At 47.0% G+C, this 20,874-nt stretch overlaps 1 protein-coding gene across 6 annotated transcripts; it reads right to left on the reverse strand.

Annotated features, from left to right (window-relative positions):
• Positions 1-1,275: 1,275 nt before the first annotated feature.
• LOC103179718 (zinc finger protein 501-like) lies at positions 1,276-16,138 on the reverse strand. Of its 6 annotated transcripts, none has more exons than XM_007895110.2 (5): positions 16,022-16,138; positions 13,129-13,202; positions 9,822-9,987; positions 4,762-4,899; positions 1,276-3,071 (listed from the first exon to the last, which is right to left on the reverse strand). In XM_007895110.2, the coding sequence occupies exons 2-5, from the start codon at positions 13,171-13,173 to the stop codon at positions 1,918-1,920; spliced, it is 1,503 nt and encodes a 500-aa protein (XP_007893301.1). In that variant the 5' UTR covers positions 13,174-13,202; positions 16,022-16,138; the 3' UTR covers positions 1,276-1,917. The 6 variants fall into 6 exon arrangements, with proteins under 6 accessions (XP_007893301.1, XP_007893300.1, XP_007893305.1 ...); XM_007895109.2 differs by having other exon boundaries at positions 16,008-16,138; XM_007895114.2 differs by lacking the exon at positions 16,022-16,138 and adding an exon at positions 15,738-15,791.
• Positions 16,139-20,874: the final 4,736 nt, after the last annotated feature.

A 20,874-nucleotide genomic window follows, 5' to 3' on the forward strand; every position in this document is an offset into this window, starting at 1 on the left:
AATGTGCTGCCTGAAAGAGTGGTGGAAAACAGATTTAATAATAGCTTTCAAAAGGGAACTGGATATGTACTAAAAATGTAAAAGCAACTGATCCAGTAACTGGTATAGGAAAGGTGGTTGGAAGTGTGATTGGATTTTGAGAACATGGATAAGTCAAGACAGGATTTCGCTTTCAATGGATGGAGAGATGTTTACCAGGGGGCAATTTGTGAATCTTGGAGTGAAGAGATGGATGATCCCGGATTGAAGAGCCCATGCTGGATTTTATGTAGGAGATTGTGGAGGAAAGAAATGATGGAGAAACGGGTTGAATGTATGTGAGGCTTGGGGTAGTGGGGGCAGCTGCAACTTGAAAGTGGGAGACGATGGCAGTGGCAGAGGCAGCAGAGCAGATCCTCTTGATATTCGGCATGAGGAAATCTATCATCTCTTAGCATTTGGAATTGTAGGAGTGGATGTGTGAGACAAAGGAAATGGGTCCGGGAGGTTGTTGTTTCTGGGAAAGAAGAGCTTGGAATTGTCTTAGTCTCCAGGATGATGTGGAACAGAGGAACTTTGTGATTAAGGCAGTGGTAGAGCAGTAGGTGGACCGTGATCGTGGATTTCAGTCAGAATACTTAATTTGCCACCCAGACTGCCCCATCCTCAACCTTCACTGCAAGGCCCATCGGTCCCTGACCTTGGGGGTCAAACTTTCCTCGTTTAACCTAATTGTCACCATCCTTGTCAATTCTCCCCTTCCTCACTCTCATCTCGCTCCACCACAAGCTTCCACCATATTACCCCCATGGTAGCGGTTTGGCTCCCATCTCCCGGTCCCCTCTCGTCCTATCCCCTTACTCCTCCCGAACCTTCCCCTCCTTTGAGCACCTTACCCACTACCATCCCCCCAAACTTTCCCTTAAAATTCTTTCTTTTATCATTTGCCCCACAGCATTCCCCAACTTCCTCTCTGTCATCTCCCCTCCTAGTTTCCCTCTGCCTCTGGTCTGAATATTCTTGGCCACCCATTTGACCTGGTGATTACCCAGGGCCCCAGTGTCTCTGATATCATAATCGCAGCTCCCACCTCCGATCACCATTTATATCCTTTATCTCTTCAATCCCTCACTTCAACACCGCCAACCCTACCTCCATCTCCTACGGGCCCTGGAAAAAATCTCCACACAATACCTCTCCGCTGCGCTTAATCTCTATTTGGGGATGGGGATTATCTGTATCTTTCTCACATGAGAGAATAGCAAATTCACGAAAAATTCAAAGTATTCCATTTTGATTGTTTGAATATTACTTAAAGAATTTATTGCATCATTACAGTAAACTTGTACCTGGACAGAGCCTCACCCCCACGGTAGCAGTGTGACAAATGCACAAATCAATGTCCCTCTCCCTCGCGCCTCAGCTTCCCTCTCTCTCACCCCACACAGACATGAACATCCCTATCCCACACTCAACTCACCACTCCCCCCATATTAATATCCCCCCCCACAAGCTCTTCACCTCTCCTCTCACACACATTGAAATCCCTCTCCACACCCCTCTCCCCACACACAGATTAATATCCGTCTCCCACACAGTGGACTTCCTTTCTGCCCCCCAAAGCAATATCCCTCCACGTTCCCTGCACATTGATATCCCTTTCCCACCCCCACGACAAGCAGAGCAGCTAAGCAGTTAGAGCCAATCCTCACAAGCGAAGCTATCCCAGTGACACGTGCACAAAACACATCTCTGGTTAATGCAGCAATCAGTGACTCTCTGCCTGGAATATCGTGAAACTGTCTGTATAAAGACCCTCATCAACCCACAATCACAACATAATAACTGACCATATCTGGAGAACCATATAGAAGTGTCAGATTATCTGCTTCAAAGGTAAATAAAGCAACAAAATTACATTGATATATTGGCACTTTTTTACGGTCTCTTTCCTGTGTGTGATCGATGGTGTATATGGAGATACCCCGACGTTTTGAAACTCTTACCACATTCGGCACATTTATATGGTCTCTCTTGTGTGTGTGATCGTTGGTGCTTTTGGAGATCCCCTGATGTTGCGAAAGTCTTCCCACATTCGGCACAATTATATGGTCTCTCTCCTGTGTGTAATCGCTGGTGTACTGTGAGGTGCCCTGACTGCGTGAAACTCTTTCCACATTCGGGGCATTTATATGGTCTCTCTCCTGTGTGTGATCGCTGGTGTACCTTGAGGTTCCTTGATGTTTTGAAACTATTCCCACACTCGGTGCATGGATATGGTCTCTCTCCTGTGTGTGATCGCTGGTGTTCCGTTAAGCTGCCTGACTGTCTGAAACTCTTTCCACATTTGGCACATTTATATGGTTTCTCTCCTGTGTGTAATCGCTGGTGCTCCTTGAGTTGTCCTGAACTTATGAAACGCTTACCACATTTGGCACATCGATATGGTCTCTCTCCTGTATGTGATCGATAGTGTATCTGGAGATACCCCGAAGTTGTGAAACTCTTCCCACATTCAGCACACTGATACGGTTTCTCTCCTGTGTGTGATCGTTGGTGCTTTTGGAGATCCCCTGATGTTGTGAAACTCTTCCCACATTCGGCACAATTATATGGTCTCTCTCCTGTGTGTGATCGCTGGTGTACTTTGAGGTGCCATGACTGTGTGAAATTCTTTCCACATTCGGGGCATTTATATGGCTTCTCTCCTGTGTGTAATCGCAGGTGAACCTCGAGTTTCCATGAATTTATGAAACTCTTTCCGCATTTGGAACATCGATACCTCCTCTTTTCTTTATGTAATTGCTGGTGTGTCTTGTGGTGCCCTGACTGTGTGAAACTCTTCCCACTTTTGACACATCGATTCGGTTTCTCTACTAAGATCTGGTGATTCTGCAGAGATTCCGTGTGCACAGACCCCTTTTCTCCAATTGTATATGTGATAGATCTCTGACAATCTCTCTGCAGTGAAGATACATTGATGCTATAAGCAGATTGAGTTCTTAACGTGTCTGGGCGGAACTTGGCATGTCTAATCCTGTGTTTCTGATGGAACTCTGAAGGATGAGCCTCAGAATCATCCACATTGGGTGCTGATGGGAGAAAAGAGATTTGTATCAGCAACAAATTAGACCTTCATTAGGAATTGCTGCTGGAACAATTTGAATTAATCTGTGCATATGGCAACTGATCAAGTGAAAACACTTTATATGGCTTACAGTATTTACTGCTAAGTGTTGTGACAACAATAACTCATTTTTTACAACCCTCCATTCTATTTTCATCAGTGTCAGTTTCTGTCTGCAGTCACTTTCCCCAAACAGTCGTGAGATGGGTGAGTGATCAGTGTAGAGGACGACAAGCCAGGATACTGGAAGAAACTTTGATTTTGGTGCTGGGAATGTGTTCCATTGTCGGATGTGCTGTCCTTCAGATGAGATGTTAAACCGAGCTCCCTGTCCATGTCTGTTCAGGTGGACATTCATACCATGACACTATTCCAAAAAAGAAGGGAATTTTTCACTCTCACCACATTGTCCTGACTGACAATAACCCAAATAAAATTTGACAGTGAGCTCATGGATATTTGGGGGACATTGCTATGAGCAAATTGACTGCTGCTGTTACTGCACTTTGCAGTAAATTCATGCAGAGCATTTTGGGACATCTTGATGACATGATAAGGTGCTACATCAGACTTCCATTAGGATTTTTAACGTCTGTCTGAAGAAGCAGAGGGAATTTAGGTTAATAGTTTGCGTCTATGACAATGCAACACCGCCTCTCTTGCCCTACCCGCCCCAGTAACTGGGCAGTGAGTAGCCTGGACTGTGAGCTCAAAGTCGTGACGTGTGTCTTGAACCCACATCTCAAAGACCAGTACATAGCTCACAAGAGCAAGACTAATACCATAAACTTTTAAAATGACCATTTTGAGCATTCACAGACACAACTTATGAAAGTGATCAACACTTAAAGATAAAATAATCTCCCACAATGTGGTGAAACTCACAATGTGTGATCGCAACCTTATAAAAATAACAATAAAAAATCCTTATATTTTGTATATAACCCCAATTAAAGTCAAGCTACTCAAAGTACTCAAACTGCAGCTANTTTTTGGAAGTCTGACTCAGCAGGAAATTGAAACCCATAACCGTGCTTTACATTGGTCAGAGCAGTCAGGGACCAACCTTGCTTTACATTGGTCAGTTAGTGGGACTATCAAACTTATTTCTTTCCTTTCTCACCTTTTTCCTTCCCCTCTCTCTCTCTCTCTCTCTCTCTCTTAACCTCTCAAACCCTCTTGAATCCAGTGATATGTCTCTTTCCAATTAAGTGCCAAGTTCGCAGCCTCAGACTCTCTCACGCCCCTGCTCTGTTCCCCTCAGCTCAGCTGCATTCCAGAGGGTGGCCTGAACATCACCGCTGACTCTCTGATCGCCCACTCCTAGTCTCGACATTCGCGTTTGGTTACCATTACTGACCATTCTCCCAAAGACCCCATCCCTGACCAGAGCTGCCATTCTCCCAAGGTTCTCATCCCAGACTAGAGCTGCCATTCTCCCAAAGACCTCTGTTAAAGCCAGGACACCTCTTTCAATGCGGCGTTCCCTCCCCCATTGTCAGCCCAGACTGTGATTTCATTGTTCTTGATGAGGGGTCTCCAAACCACAACCATCAAACTCAGTCAGACGGTAAGCAACTGAGCCAGGCTGACATCTGCCCAATTCTCCACTGAAGCATTTTTTGCTGAGAAACTCAGATTGATTTTTCACTTACACAGATAGTCATCCTCAGGAAGATCCCTTTCCTCAGTGTAAGTTCTTCTCTCCCTCTTTCTCAAACTGTATCTGCTGTTCCTGGACCCTCCCCCACTCGCTTGATTGTATTTGGACAAATCCTTTCCGGTTCGCCAACCTGTGGAGTAAATTTTAATAAAAGAGTAGGATTGAGAATTATAGTATACACAGACACTGAAAGCTCTAACAGCCTGAGAGATTGTGGAGATCTGTACACAGTACATAATATTGTACCGTTGCATATTGTTGCATATTCAACTTGATTTCATAAGTCAATAGCCACTGAATGCAAGTACACATTGTATTTAAAGACTATCTTAAGCAAATAAAGTAGCGACTAAGCTACAGATAAATTAAACAGCAATTAGTTACCTTTCCCTGTGATGGTTCACACTCGATGTTGCTGGCTTCTGCTTCCTTAGGCAATATCTGCTGCCTAATGTTGGAAGCATGGACTTATACTTGATTTGTTGCTTTGTGTAAAGCCCAACTAATCAAATAAGCATATACACTTTAGGGTTTAAAGCTGATTCGCCTGTTGGCATAGGGGTGTGTTTATCAGCAGTACTCAAACCCAAATGATGTCTCCATGTGATAAGAGCCAAATTCACATCATAGAAATCATAGAATTGTACAGCACAAAAAGAGGCCATTCAGCCCATCGAGTCTGTGCCGGCTCTTTGAAAAGAGCAACGTAATATCAATCTCAATCCCCAGCCCTTTCCCCATAACCCTGCAAACCCGTCCTCCTCAAATACCATCCACCGCGTATTTAAAAGTTGTTATTGAATCGCCCTCGACCGCCCTTTCAGGCAATGCGTTCCAGGTTCGAACAACTCGCTGCTTGAAAAAAATTCTTCTCACTTCCTCTCTGCTTCTTAGAAACTATTTAAAATCTTTGACCTCGAGTCACCGATGCACCCATCAGTGGAAAGTTTTTCCCTTTCAAACCTATCAAGTTCCCTTATGATTTTGAAAACCTCTATTAGGTCTCCTTGTAATCTTCTCTGCTCCAATGAGAATAATCCCGGCCCCTCCAGCCTTTCCTCATAATCAAGGTCCCTCATTCCTGGTACCATCCTTGTAAATCTCCTCTACACCTTTTCCAATGCCTTAACATCCTTCCTATAGTGCAATGCCCAGAACTGGGCGCAGATTTCTGTGTTTTATATATGTTAATCATAACCTCCTGACTCTTGTACTCTGTGCCCCTATTTATAAAGCCTAGTATCCCATATGCCCTTTTTACAGCTTTATCTACCTGTCCTGCCACCTTCAAGGATTCATTTACCTGCACCCCCAGGTCTCTCTGCTCTTTTACCCCCCCTTAAGATTGTATGACCAGCCTATATGGCCTCCCCTCATTCTTTCTTCCAAAATGCCTTACCTCACATTTCTCCACATTGAAACTCATCTGCCATGTGTCTGCCCATTTTACAATTCTGTCTATGTCTTCCTGCAGTCGGCTCCTATCCTTCTCACTGTTTACTGCCCTACCTAACTTTGTGTCGCCCGTAAACTTGGAAATGGTGCTTGCTATACCCAAGTGCAGATCATTTATATATATTAAGAGCAGTGGTCCTAATACCGATCCCTGGGAAACACCACTGTACACTTCCCTCCAGTCAGTAAAGCAGCCGTTCACAACTCTCTGCTTTCTGTCTCCCAGCCAGTTCTGAATAATGCTGCCACTGTCCCTTTTATACCATGGGCTTCTATCTTTCTTACAAGTCTTTCATGTGGCACTTTGTCAAATGCCTTTTGAAAGTCCACATAAACTACATCAACTGCACTACCTTTATCCACCCTCTCCGTTACCTCATCGAAAAATTCTATTAGATTTGTTAGACAAGATTTGCCTCTAACAAATCCATGTTGGCTGTCCCTATTTAACCCATATTCTTCTAAGTGAAGATTTATTCTTTCCCGGATTATAGTCTCCAGGAGTTTCCCCACTCCTGATGTTAGGCTGACTGACCTGTAGTTACCAGGTTTATTCTTCTGCCTCTTTTTGTACAGGGGAGTCACATTGGCCACTCTCCAGTCCTCTAGCACCACTGTGTCCAACGAAGATTGAAAAATTGTGTCAAAGCCTCCACTATTTGTACCCGTGCCTCCCATAGTAACCTTGGCTGCATCTCGTCCGGACCGGGCATCTTTTCTATCTTGAACCCAGTCAACCTTTTCAGCACATCCTCTCTGTTTATACCTACCCAATCCATTTCCTCCACCCTTTCCTCCGATATTGCGGCATTTGGTGCATCCACTCCTTTTGTGAAGACAGATGAAAAGTACTCATTCAGTACATCTGCCTCCACAATAAGATTTCCGCCTTGGTCCTTAATTGGCCCCACCCTAACTTTAACTAACCTTTTTTTCTTGATATGTTCGTAAAATATTTTAGGATTCCCTTTCATGTTATCCGCTAACCTTTTTTTGTATTATCTTTTTGCTCCTCTTATTTCCTTTTTCAGTTCTGTTCTATTCTTCCTATATTCTGTTTGGTTGCCTTCTGTATCTTGGGCTTGACATTTGTCATATGCCTCCTATTTCTGCTTCATTCTAGCCACAATTACCATCATCATCCAGGGAGGTTTGGATGCCCTACTTTTCCCTTTAGTAGGAATGTATTTGTTCTGTACCCATCTCATGCTTGAAGACTCACTGCTCTTTAGTTGTTTTACCTGCCAATCCTCGTTTCCAGTCCACCTTGGCTAGGTCCCTTTTTAACTCCCTGAAATTAGCCCTCTTCAGCCCAGTCCAAGACGCGTTGCTGGAATATCCTATTGTGACCCTGCCAGAGTATCCTATTGTGACCCTGGCGAAGGGGCTGCTAGTTAAAAGTAGTAAAGTGATACGCACATTCACCTATCCATACATGACACACCTTCCTTCTTGTACCCACTGGGTTAATCTTATATGATTTTATTAGTGGTAGACTTTTCTTAAGATAGTATTCGCAATTGGGATGCTATGACTTCCTCATAAATTAGTGTTGTGAGCCGGGCGGTATAATCCCGATTCTGATACTCATCTGTGAACATTTTTGTTAACCATATTGACTCTTAAGTGCATCCCTGTTTTAATCGGGTGTCGTTGAACCTGGAAATCCTAACTGTGTAACCTTTAACCAAATATTGTACTGATCAGTATATTTTCAAGTACATTCGGAAACATAATAAACTCTGTTAAACAACCATCGGTCTCCAAGTCTTGAGAGTATCGATTCTAAGTAGCCCTGCGAGAGTTATCACCCTGACCTGGGAGTGTGGATGCACAGTGTAGAGGGAGCTTTACTGTGTCTCTAACCCTGACCTGGGACTGTGGATGCACAGTGAGACTAAGACAGACTGAGACAGGAAGAGATAGGGGGAGAGAGGGAGAGAGAGACACAGAGAGAGATGGAGAGAGAGTGTGTGAGAGAGACATAGAGTCTGAGAAACATTCTGTTTCTTCTAATTGAAAAATGAGATTAATGATAGAATTGGAAGGCAGAGTCAGCAGTAGCAACACTAACAACAATGTTACATTTCTATAGCTCCTTTCACATCGGGAGTACGTCCCAAGGACCTGGACAATCAGTGTTTTGGACCCGAGCTGGGGGTTGGGATTGGGGAGGATGCCGGAAGGAAGAAGGGTGACCGAAGGCATGGTCAAAGAGGAGGGTCTTGAGATGAGTTTCAAAGAAGGCAAGGGAGGGGATGAAGTGGAGGGTCTGCGGGATGGATTTCCAGATGGGGGCAGAGTGGCTGAAGGCCATACCGACAATGGTAGGACAGGGGAAGGTGGAGCAGTCCACAGCCTACTGAGAGCAGGGAGTGGGCAGGTTGATCGGGGGTTACGAGGTCGCAAAGGTAGAGGTCATGAAGAGTTTTGAAGGTGACGACCAGGATTTGAACTGTATCCACTGTGTGATGGGAAACCAACGGAGTCGAGTGAGGATGGGGATGATAGGGTCATGGACACTCGTTTGGGAGAGGACACAGGCTATAGAATTCTGAATTATTTGCAGCCTATGGAGGGAAGAGTTGGGGAGTCCGACAAGCAGGGAATTTGCAGTTGAGCCTGGATGTTATAAAGCGTGTATGAGAGTCTCAGTGGGCTGCGGTGTGAGACAGTAGCAGAGCCAAGCAATGTTGCAGAGTTGGGGGAAGGCAGAGTGGGTCATGGCACAGATATGGGGTAGAAAGCATAGCTGGGGGTTAAACAAGACGCCAAGGTTCCGGACTGGCTTAGAAAGGTGGAGTGTGCAGCCTTGGATGGTGATGCTGTCAGCAGTGTGGAGGCACTGAAGGAACCAATCAGGAGAGCCTCGGTTTTGTTGAGGTTCAACTATAGGAAGTTAGCTCTCATCCAAGACTTGATATCTCACAGACATTCTGTCAGGGCATCAGTGGTCCTGGAGTTGAGGGTCGAGGCAAAGCGAGAGTTGGGTGTCATCCGCATACACATGGAAGTTAACCCCAGGCAGAGGGAGCCTTGGTCGCAGATGGACAGAATGTGTCACTTTGATCATGCCTGTTTCTGTGCTGTGAGCGGCACGGAAACTCAATTGGAGGGGTTCGTGAAGGGAGTGGCGGGAGAGGAAGGAGTGAAGTTGGGAAGCAACATGTTCCAGGATCTTGGAAAGGAAATGGGGGTTGGAGATGTGGCGGTAGTTTGATAGCAGGGTTGAATCCAGGGAGGGTTGAAGGATAGGAGTGATGACAGCCATTTTTAAAGATGTGGGAACGGTACCAGGTGGACAGTCACAGGTTTATGTCTGCGAATAGGGAGGAAAGGAGGTACAGCTGGGAGGAGGGGTAGGGATGGAGTTGAGGAAGCAGATGGTGGGTTTCGTGCCGCTTATAGTGGTGGTGAGAGAGGAGAAGACAGGTTCGAAGGTGTGGAGGGAGGAATGGGTAAGAGCAGAGGTGTAACGGCGTAGTGGTCTTCTGAGCAGGGGCAGCTGATGGGATCCCCTCGACTTTGGTCAAAGACATAATAGGACAAATCTTTCTGAGCTCAATCTTTCTGTGTAGCTTTTTGCAGGAAAAATACCTTTCTTAGATGTTTTGAGATTTTCATTGTCACCAAATGACACCCCTTCTATTTTGACCAGACTGCTCTTTTCATTTGCTGAACCCGTGGCTTCAGTTACATTTCTTGTGTGGTCACCTGCAGCCTCAGCTGATCCTGACAGGATATGGGAGCTCTGCTTTTTGCTCTGAAATGCAGAAGATAAGAACATTATAAGCAAGTGTCAGTCTGGCTCAGTCTGGCCTCTGAGTCAGAAGGTTGGGGGTTCAAGCCCCACATCGGGACTTGGAACCCATATAGTCTAAGCTGACACTCCCAAAGCGAAGCTGGGGATGAACGGAATTGTTGGAGCTACCATACTTTGGATGAGGTCCCATTTAGGTGGCCACGTGCAGTGCTCCTCCCGATGTGAAAGGCAAATCTACTAGGATGATCCTAGGGGGACAGGTTATTGCTATCAGAATAGACTGGATACATTAGGCCTTTCTTCACTAGAGAAGAGAATTTCAAGCGAGGCCCTAATAGAGGGGTTTAACATTATACAATGGTTTCATAAGGCTAGCAGATATAGGTCTGACTTGTGGGAAATTTGTAATCAGGGGACACAATTATAAGATAAAGGCAGTATACACCTTAGACTGTATAGCGATTATTAGACTGGCAAAACAACAGCACAAAGGGCAAGGAGGGGAAAATATTCGAAAATGCATACAGGACAACATTCTTGATCAGTACGTTTCCAGTCCAACAAGGAAGGAAGCAGTGCTAGATCTAGTTTTGGGGAATGAAGTAGGGGAAGTGGAGCACGTTTCAGTAGGAGAGCATCTGGGCAATAGTGGGAATTCATTAGATTCAGAGTGCATACTGAAAGAGACAAGGAACCATCTAAAGTGAAGATATTCAACTGGAAGAGGGCAAATTTCAGTGAGTTAAAAAGAGACCTAACCTGGACTGGAAAGAAAGATTGGCAGGTAAAACAACTAAAGAGCAGTGGGAAGGATGAGATAGCTCGGGGAAAAAATAAATACATTCCCACAAAAGGGAAAAGTAGGGCATCCAAACCTCCCTGGATGACGAAGGTAATTGTATCTAGAATGAAGCAGAAAAAGCAGGCGTGTGACAAATATCAAACCTAAGATACAGAAGACAACCAAATCGAATATAGGAAGTGCAGAAGAGGTTTGAAAAAGGAAATAAGAGGGGCAAAAGATTATACGAAAGAAGGTTAACGGGTAACATTAAAGGGAATTCTAAGGGAATTCTAAAATATCAAACATATCAAGAAAAAAAGGCTAGTCAAAGGTAGTGTGGGGCCAATCAAGGACCAAGGCGGAAATCTTATTGTGGACGCAGAGGGCATGGCTGATGTGCTGAATAAGTACTTTGCATCTGTCTTCACAAAAAAAGTGGATGCACTAAATGCCGCAGGAGAGGGTAGAGGAAATGGATAGGATAAGAATAAACAGAGAGGAAGTACTGAAAAGGTTAACTGCGCTGAAGGTAGATAAGTCGACGGTCCGGATGGGATGCATCCAAGATTACTATGGGAGGCACGGGTAGAAATAGCAGAGGCTTTGGCTACAATTTTTCAATCTTCATTGGACACTGGAGTGGTGCCGGAGGCCTGGAGAGTGGCCAATGTGACTCCCCTGTACAAAAAGGCACAGAAGGACAAACCTGGGAATTACAGGCCAGTCAGCCTCACAACAGTAGTGGGGAAACTCCTGGAGACTATAATCCAGGACAGAATAAATCCTCACTTAGAAGAGTATGGGTTAATTAGGGACAGCCAACATGGATTTGTTAGCGGCAAATCTTGTCTAACAAATCTAATAGAATTTTTCGATGAGGTAACGGAGAGGGTGGATAAAGGTAGTGCAGTTGATGTAGTTTATGTGGACCTTCAAAAGGCATTTGACAAAGTGCCACATGAAAGACTTGTAAGATAGAAGCCCATGGTATAAAAGGGACAGTGGCAGCATTGACCCAGAACGGGCTGGGAGACAGAAAGCAGAGAGTTGTGGTGAACGGCTGCTTTTCTGACTGGAGGGAAGTGTACAGCGTCCCCCAGGGATCGGTATTAGGACCACTGCCCTTCTTAATATACATAATGATCCGTACTTGGGTATAGCAAGTACCAATTCCAAGTTTGCGGATGACACAAAGTTAGGTAGGGCAGTAAACAGTGAGAAGGATAGGAGCCAACTGCAGGAAGACATAGACAGAATGGTAAAATGGGTGACACATGGCAGATGAGTTTCAATGTGGAGAAATGTGAGGTAATGTATTTTGGTAGAAAGAATGAGGGGAGGCCATATAGGCTGGTCATACAATCTTAAGGGGGGTAAAAGAGCAGAGAGACCTGGGGGTGCAGGTAAATGAATCCTTGAAGGTGGCAGGACAGGGAGATAAAGCTGTAAAAAGGGCATATGGGATACTAAGCTTTATAAATAGGGGCATAGAGTATACAAGAGTCAGGAAGTTATGATTAACCTATATAAAACACTGGTTAGGCCTCAGTTAGAATACTGCGCCCAGTTCTGGGTACCACACTATAGGAAGGATGTTACGGCATTGGAAAGGGTGCAGAGGAGATTTACGAGGATGGTACCAGGAATGAGGGACCTTGATTATGAGGAAAGGCTGGAGAGGTTAGGATTATTCTCATTGGAGCAGAGAAGGTTACGAGGAGACCTAATAGAGATCTTGAAAATCATGAGGGGATTTGATAGGTTAGAAAGGGAAAAACTGTTGGGCGTGTCGGTGACTCAAGGTCACAGATTCAAAATAGTCTCTAAAAGAAGCCGAGGGGAGGTGAGAAGAAATTTCTTCACGCAGCGAGTTGTTCGAATCTGGAACACATCGCCTGAAAGGGTGGTCGAGGCCGATTTGATAACGACTTTTAAAAACACGGTAGACGGGTATTTGAGGAGGACGGGTTTGTAGGGTTGTGGGGAAAGGGCTGGAGAGTGGGACTGACATTAATTGCTCTATTCAAAGAGCTGGCACAAACTCGATGGGCTGAATGGCCTTTTTGTGCTGTACAATTCTATGATTCTATGATACACAATTGTAATTTGTTGTTATAGCTATGGGATGTAAATGAGATGCATTTTAGAGGAAGTGAGATAGACACATCAGAAAGATGGGAATAGAAGGGAGGGAGTGAGGAGAGAGAAGGGAGTGGATGGAGAGTGGAACATGTGGAGCAAACAGTAGGATGGACCAGCTGGGCCGAACGACCTGTTTCCATGCTGGAAATCAATGTAAACAACCTGTTTCCATGCTGGAAATCAATGTAAAGTGAATTTAATATTGAGCTAGTTACCCCCTTGTTTTTCTCCCTCGCTGGCTCCCTCTTCCTGGCTTCCATCCTGAATGCAGGCTTGAAGGATTTCACTTCTGAGAGGTAGACAAGAAGGACAGCTCATATCAAGGGCAAAAAATTGTCTCCCCATCACACCAGCCCTCGACAGACTCCATTGGCTCCCACTTACCCAACGGATCGATTTCAAGACCCTGCCACTAGTTTTATAGAATGATAGAATTATAGAATGTTACGGCACAGAAGGAGGCCATTCGGCCCATCGAGTCTGTGCGGCTCTTTGTCAGAGCAACTGACTTTTATTAACCCCACTCAGCAGCTTTCTCCCCATAACTCTGCAAACCTGTCTTCCCCAGATACCTGTCCAGTTCTCTCTTAAAAGCTGTCATCCAATTTGACTTCACTGCCCTTCCGGGCAGATCATTCCAAATTCGAACAACTTCTTCTAACCTCCCTTCTGCTTCTTTTGGTAGATATCTTAAGACTGTGACCACGAGTCACAGACGAGTCACTACCAGCGGAAACAGCTTTTCCCTATCTCGCATGTCAAAACCTTTCATGATCTTGAAGACCTCTATCAGGTCCCCACGTAACCTTCTCTGCTCTAATGGGAAAAGTCCTAACTTCTCCACTGTCCTCATAGCTAAGCTTCCCCATTCCTGGTATCATTCTCGTGAATCTCCTCTGCAGTGCCCTAATATCCTTCCTGAGGTAAGGTGCCCAGAACTGGACGCAGTACTCCAGCTGAGGCCTAACCAGTGTTTTGTACAGATTAACCATAACCCCTACTCTTATACTCTATGCCCCTACTAATGAAGCTCAGTACACCAAATGCCCTTTTCTGCCCTATCTACCTGCTCTGCCACCTTCAATGAATCGCTTACTTGAACGCCCAGATCTCTCTGTACGTTCACCCCCCTTAAGATTGAGCTACCAAGCCTATATTGCCTCCTATCATTTTTCCTACCTAAGTGTATCACCTCACACTTATCTACATTGAAATCCATCTGCCACATGTCAGCCCATTCCACCATTCTGTGTATATCTGCCTGCAGTCCGTCACAATCTTCTTCACTATTTACTACCCTACCTAACTTGGTATCATCTGCAAACTTGGAAATAGTGCTTCCTGTGCCCAAGTCCAGATCATTAATATACATTAGAAAGAGCAGTGGTCCCAATACCGATCCCTGGGGGACACCGTTGCACACCTCCTTCCATTGTGAGAAACACCCATTAACCACCACCCTCTGCTCTCTGTCACTCAGACAGTTCCTAATCCAAACGGCTACTGTCCCCTTAATACCGTGGGCTTCCAGTTTTTTTTTATTAACCTCTTATGCAGTACTGTGTCAAAAGCCTTTTTAAAATCCATGTAAATAATGTTCACCGCATTTCCCTCATTTCCCTCGCAGTCACCTCTTCAAAAAATTCTACTAGATTTCTTAGGCAAAATTTGCCTTTAACAAATCCACGTTGGCTGTCTCTAATTACCTCGTGTTCCTCTAAGTAGAGATTTATTTTGTCCCGGATTATGGTCTCCAGTAGCTTTCCTATTACCGAAGTTAGGCTGACTGGCCTGTAATGTCCGGGCTCGTCTTTCTGCCCCTTTTTGTAGAGTGGGGTAACATTAGCCACTCTCCAGTCTCTTGGTACCATTCCTGTGTCCAATGACGATTGAAATATAATGGCCAAAGCCTCCGCTATTTGAACCCGTATCTCCCACAGCAACCTTGGCTGAAACCCATCTGGTCCTGGTGACTTATCAATTTTGAGCCCAGTCAATGTTTTGAGCCCAGAGATGTTTTCAAATCCCTTCCTGCCCTCGCACCTCCCTATCTATCCACTTTGCTTACTCCCCACTCCGCTCATCTGGCTCCGGCCTCCTGTTCGTCCCTCAGCCCCTCCACCATCAGTAGCCATGCCTTTAGCAACTACGCCCCGAAGCTCTGGAACTCTCCCCCTCAACCCCTCCATGTTACCCCCTCCCTCCTCTCTTTTAAACCCGATTAAAGACAGTCCTTTTTGAGCGTCAACTCCACACACCCTCCTCCGCTGGCTCAGGGTCAAGCGCTACAGGACACTACCACACATGAAGGACGCTATATAGATGTTGTTGTTAATGCCCCGCACAGCCCGTGAATCCCCCGCACCGTCCGCGAATGCCGCACACCCATTAATACCGCACACCCCATGAATACCGCACACCCCATTGAGACCACGCAGCTCCCACCACATTAACACCACAGGATTTCGATTCCCATTTCATCCACAGGCCTGTTTCCCACATCACTAACATACACACGCCACGTGCCTCCCCTTTAAGGCAGGATTGCTCTTCTCACAACTTAAAGGTATAAAAATAACAATCCTGGCATTCGATACAGCGCCATATCACACAATTTACTGCAAATTGTAGTGACTGTGAGTTTAATGAATGAAACGCGGCAGCCAATAGCACACAGCGGTGCCGCACAAACAGTGGCCATTGAGTGAGCAGTTTATTATTTTTCGAAGGGATTATTAACCCCAGAAAGTGATCCCCCAATCGACCGGAAACCGGGTTCCTCCTGACCGCTGGTAATCAGAGCGCGTGGGGTGAGGACACTCACCCAGTGTTGTGCTCTGTTGGCATCAAACCCTGGTCCTCTGGCTTGTGAGGCGAGAGCTCGAACCACCACCGTATACCCTGAGAAGCGCTTTGAGACGTCTCAACGCGGAGAGAAGGCGCCGTGTGTGTGTGTGTGTATTTTCCAGGATTATTATTATGACAATGAGCCAAACTCGGAGCCACGTGTCGTTTGGAGATGTACAAAGGTGTAGAGAGAGAGAGAGGCGGTCCCCCCCACAGCTGCAGCTCACACCGTCACACACGCTCTCACACTCTCTCTCTGACCGCATCAAACATCAGCGCCGGGTTGTCCGGCCGCTCGGGGCCGCTCCCTCTTCAGCTGATCACCGCCTCCGCCATGTCTGAGCTTCTTGTCTTCCTCCAACCGTCACTGTCTCCCCGCCCACTCGCTTCCCATTGGTCTCTCTGAACCCCCGCCCCCTCTGTCAGAGCTTCCCAGTGGTCCGCCGAGTCGTCAATCACATACCGGGCTCTGATAGGTTTGTGTCCACGTCAATCAATTCAACCTGATCAACAACTCGCGCTTCCTGTCCAACTGTCACTCTATCGCCGCCCTCTCCCTCCTCATTGGTCTTTTTAAACATTTCTCATCTCTGTATGGTCAGCGCGCCTGTCAATCATCTTTCTCTCGTCATTCTTGTTCCTCCCCTTACTACCCGCCCACTTACTCACCAATGGCCATTTATAACACCCGTCCCCATAGTTACAGCTTTCCATTGGTCAAAGCAGCTGTCAGTCAGTCATACTCGCTCTCCAAACCTATCTCGAAGTTCCATTGGCTCTTTACAATGTCCGGCCCCTCACTGCGAGCTTCCCATTGGTCAAGGCTGCTGGCAATTATCTTCGAAATTGACCATCACCCGCCTCCCCACACACTCGCTTCCCATTGGTCAGTCTCACCAATCCCGAGCTTTCCATTGGTTCAGGCTGTCAGCAACTTCCGCGCTCTCATTGGCCCTTTGATGTCTTCTCTCCTCCCAGTCTCGCGCTCTCCCGTCCACCGCTCCCCATTGGCTCATTCATTCAGTCAAAGTTTCCTATTGGCCGTCAATCATCCGGAGTCGCGCTCTGATTGGCCACAGATAACTAGTTACTGATCCTGACCCCATTACAACAACTTCTGGCTGGGAAGTCCCGGTGCGCTTGACAATGGCGGACGCTGAGCCGGGGGGGAGGTGACCGTAAACACAACCAAAACGTTGGTGCCCAATGTCAATGCCGATCTCAGTGCAGACTCTATCTGTAGAACGGGTGGCCTCAGAGTAAGGGTTTGTTGTTAGCAGAGGGTGAGGCCTGAATATAATAACAATAATCCTTGCCTTTGCTACAACGCCTTACCATGTTGTTCAGACGTCTCAAAGCACATCACAGGGTATACAGTGTAGTGACTGTGTATTTTGGGGGTGAAACACGGAAGTGAATAGCGCAGGGCGGACCCCACAAACAGTCATGCGTCAAGTGACCAGATTATTATTATTTTTGAAGGTTTATTACCCACAGAAACTGATCCCCCAATTGACTGTCAAGGGGGGGTTTCTACTTCCTGCTGGTAAACAACGGCACGTGTGTGTATGTGTGTGGGGGGAGTAAGGAAACTTGCCGGAGGTTGCGCCCTGACCGGCCCGGGAATTGAACCCAGGTCCTCCAGGCTCACTCCTCCAATGTGGGGTTCAGCCCCACGCGAGGCTCTAACCACTGAGCAACACGACTTGCGCGGCGAGACCACGTGATGAAGAGATTCGTGGGGGTGGGGCGGCAATGATGACGTAGCAGGAGGCTCACGTGATCAGAGACACACAGAGCCGCGCGCGAGAGAGCGCGATGACTGTTCGGAGCCTCGGAGCCACGTGGCTGCCGACTCGCGATGTGACGCGCTGCAGTGGGGGGGGGGGCGAGCGCTGCTCACGGAAGCCTTGGCGTCTGTGACAATAAGGCGGGAGAGAGAGTAACACGTGACCAGCTCGGAACACGTGATCAGCCACACAGACACCGACACCGCCCACCCCCCCCCACAGGGTCAGTAATAGAGAGAGAGAAGCCCCCCCTCCCCCCACAGGGTCAGCTATAGAGAGAGAAGCCCCGACTCCCCCCACAGGGTCAGTTACAGAGAGAGAGAAGCCCCCCCCTCCCCCCACAGGGTCAGTTATAGAGAGAGAGAAGCCCCCCCCCCCCACAGGGTCAGCTATAGAGAGAGAGAAGCCCCCCCTCCCCCCACACGGTCAGTTATAGAGAGAGAAGCCACCCCCCCCACCCCACAGGGTCAGCTATAGAGAGAGAAGCCCCGACTCCCCCCATAGGGTCAGTTATAGAGAGAGAGAGAGAGAAGCCCCCCCCCCCCCTACAGGGTCAGCTATAGAGAGAGGAGCGCCCCCCCCCCCCACACAGGGTCAGTTAGAGAGAGAAGCCCCTCCCACAGGATCAGTTGTAGAGAGAGAAGCCCCCCCCCCACTACAAGGTCAGTTATAGAGAGAGGAGCCCCCCCACAGGGCTACACTGGAGAATCAGATTGCACTGTCAGCCCATGACTCCCTGACTCCGAGTGAGGTGAGAGGCTCTGCCGGGGCCAGGCTGACTGACCGATGCCTTACAGTCCAACTCACATCGGCTGTGTGTCCATAGGGACCTTCATATTTACTGTGACTGACGCCAAGTATAAGTTACAGCCGGCAGAATAATAATAATAATAATACTTGTATTTTAGAGCGCCTTATCACACTGTCGAGACCCCTCAAAGCACTTCACAGGATATACCGTAAAGTGAAGTGACTGAGGGTTTTATGGGCGAAACACACATTGAGTGATCGAGTGAGTGATTGAGTGATCACATTACTGTTTATGTATTTATTTTGCAGGGATTGGAAAGTGATCAGCCAATCGATTAACAACCAGGTTCATACTTACTGCTGGGAAAACAGGCGTGTGTGTGGAGTAAAGAAAATTGCCTTGGATTTCGCCCTGGCCGGGAATCAAACTCAGGTCTACTCACTTGTGAGGCAGGCAGGTGCTCTAACTACTGTGGTACAGGACTTCGCAATTGTATATACGTCAGATTTTATACAACTAACACAACATGGTAAACCAGTGAAAGGAGCTATACAAGTTGTTGTTCTTCATTTCTGCAGCAGCTCAGTGAGCAGGGGTGACCGTGCGAGGGAGAGAGAGAGGGGGGAGATGAGGGGAAGGGGGCGATAGAGAGAAGGGAGATGGTGGGAGAGGGAGAGAGAAGGGGGCGTGGTGGGAAAGGGAGAGAGCAAGGGGGGAGATGGGAGATAGAGAGTGGGGAGATGAGGCAAAGGGAAGCTGGAGAAGGGGGGATGAGGCAGGGGGAAGCTGGAGAAGGGGAGATGGGTGAGGGGGACAAAGAGGGTAGTGGGGCGAAGGGGAGAGAGAGTGGAGATAGAAGGAGGGGGAGAGAGGGAAAGAGGGTCGGCAAAGAGGGTCGCACAAGGTATAGACACTTCAGCGACTTCCCTTGCCAGTAACTAAGATGGTGCTTTGATCTTTTCTGGGTGGTAGGATACCAACGATTGTTTATTTTGTTGTTAGCTGAAACGGCAAAACTGCTCTACGAACTGGTGAAAGGTTCAGAGGATGCTGTAAAATCAACCCGGCCAGAGTCGCATACGCAGGCTGTGAAGGCACTTAAGCAGACTGTGATTCAGGCATGTTGTTTGATTTCTCCCAACCCCACCTCTCCTTTTCATCTGGAAGTGGGGCTTCTTCAGAAAGCCTGACTGCCGTGTTCTGCCAGATGGTTAATGACAGATTGACAGCTATTGCTTTCGCCTCCCGAATCCTGACTGACATGGAGAAATCTTTTGATGTCTGCAAGAAACATGTCTTTGCCAGATACTGGGCAGTGAAACAGCATTTGGTGCTGAACTTTCCTCACACCCCACAAAATCTTCCACTTAAACCTGGTGACATTTTGGTATTGTCGCAACAACAGAATCACTGGACTCTACTGTTAATAGAGTGAGACTTGGAGGTGGTGGCACAGAAGACCACGCTCCTACCACAATATAATGAATTATATAGGTGCTCCTCATGAGTGTCCACTGCCTCGAATTCAGTTCCATCACCGATTACTGTGTCCTAAGAGCATCTCTGAGGGGCAGGTGGTGTATATTGTTGGATCATCATTCCACGGTCACGGGAAACCGTACACAGGCTTTGCGGTTCTCATTCACCCTAACGAAGAGGTCTTGTACCAATGCCACCCACATTCAGCACGGTATGCTGAACTTGCGGCCTTTCAAGAAGCCATCATTTGTACCTGTATACTCCTTTGAACATATGGACAAACAGTGCCTATGTCGTAAACACTGTGACATTGCTTCCCCTTTACCAGGCCAAGCATTTCTGCACCAAGGATGGTAAGATCCCTGATCCCCAGGGCACTACTAATGGATTATATGGCAGTCACTCTATGATCTAGAGGCTCCGCTTTTTCCAGGCACGGTCAAAGTCCATGCGAGATTCACTGACCCCCATGCACAAGGGAACTCCGCTGCAGATCGTGTTGCAAAATATACTGCAAGGAAAGCAGAGATGTGGATGCCGACTTCATGTTCATCTGAAACTCCTTCTCAAGTTGCAGCTGTCACTACTCCCGCCTCTATTGACCTGGTGACGCTTCAGATTATATATCCTTCTTACTCGCTGGTAATCGAATGGCATAAGACTGGACAATCCCTTCCACAGCCTACCTCATGAGCCCACGAGGCCATCTTGGCATACTCTGACAAATCATGCCCCTATTCGAAAAAACACGATGATGCCAGTTGTATATATTCCACCATCTCTACGGGAGGAAGTGTTCGCTATTTGTCACTCCCATCCTTTGTCGGGTCATGTTTCAGTCTCCCTTACGCTCCAAAACATCCTGCGCATTATGTGGTAGCCCACGGTGGTGTCGGGTACTGTTGCACGCACTCATCGGTGTTTAGTGTGTTTACAGCGCAATCTGTCATCTACAGGCCAAGATTCTGGCCCACCCCCTCAGGGTCCGTGGACTCACATTGAAATAGACTTTATTGGCCCGCTTCTGCAAGTGTCGGGAGGGGTCTCACCATTGCTTGGTTATTAATGACAAATTTACCAATGGATGGAAGCTT

Source organism: Callorhinchus milii, unplaced genomic scaffold, assembly GCF_018977255.1.
Source record: "Callorhinchus milii isolate IMCB2004 unplaced genomic scaffold, IMCB_Cmil_1.0 Scaffold30, whole genome shotgun sequence".
Taxonomy (NCBI): Eukaryota; Metazoa; Chordata; class Chondrichthyes; order Chimaeriformes; family Callorhinchidae; genus Callorhinchus; species Callorhinchus milii.

What these genes read in the sequence shown, in the direction of transcription:
- LOC103179718 (XM_007895110.2), bottom strand. Translation starts at nt 13,173, where the DNA reads ATGGAAGCCAGGAAGAGGGAGCCAGCGAGGGAGAAAAACAAGGGG. An exon ending in CGAGGGAGAAAAACAAGGGG is followed by an intron (nt 9,988 to 13,128) that starts GTAACTAGCTCA and finishes TCTGCATTTCAG; the next exon opens with AGCAAAAAGCAGAGCTCCCA. An exon ending in TCTCAAAACATCTAAGAAAG is followed by an intron (nt 4,900 to 9,821) that starts GTATTTTTCCTG and finishes TTTACTCCACAG; the next exon opens with GTTGGCGAACCGGAAAGGAT.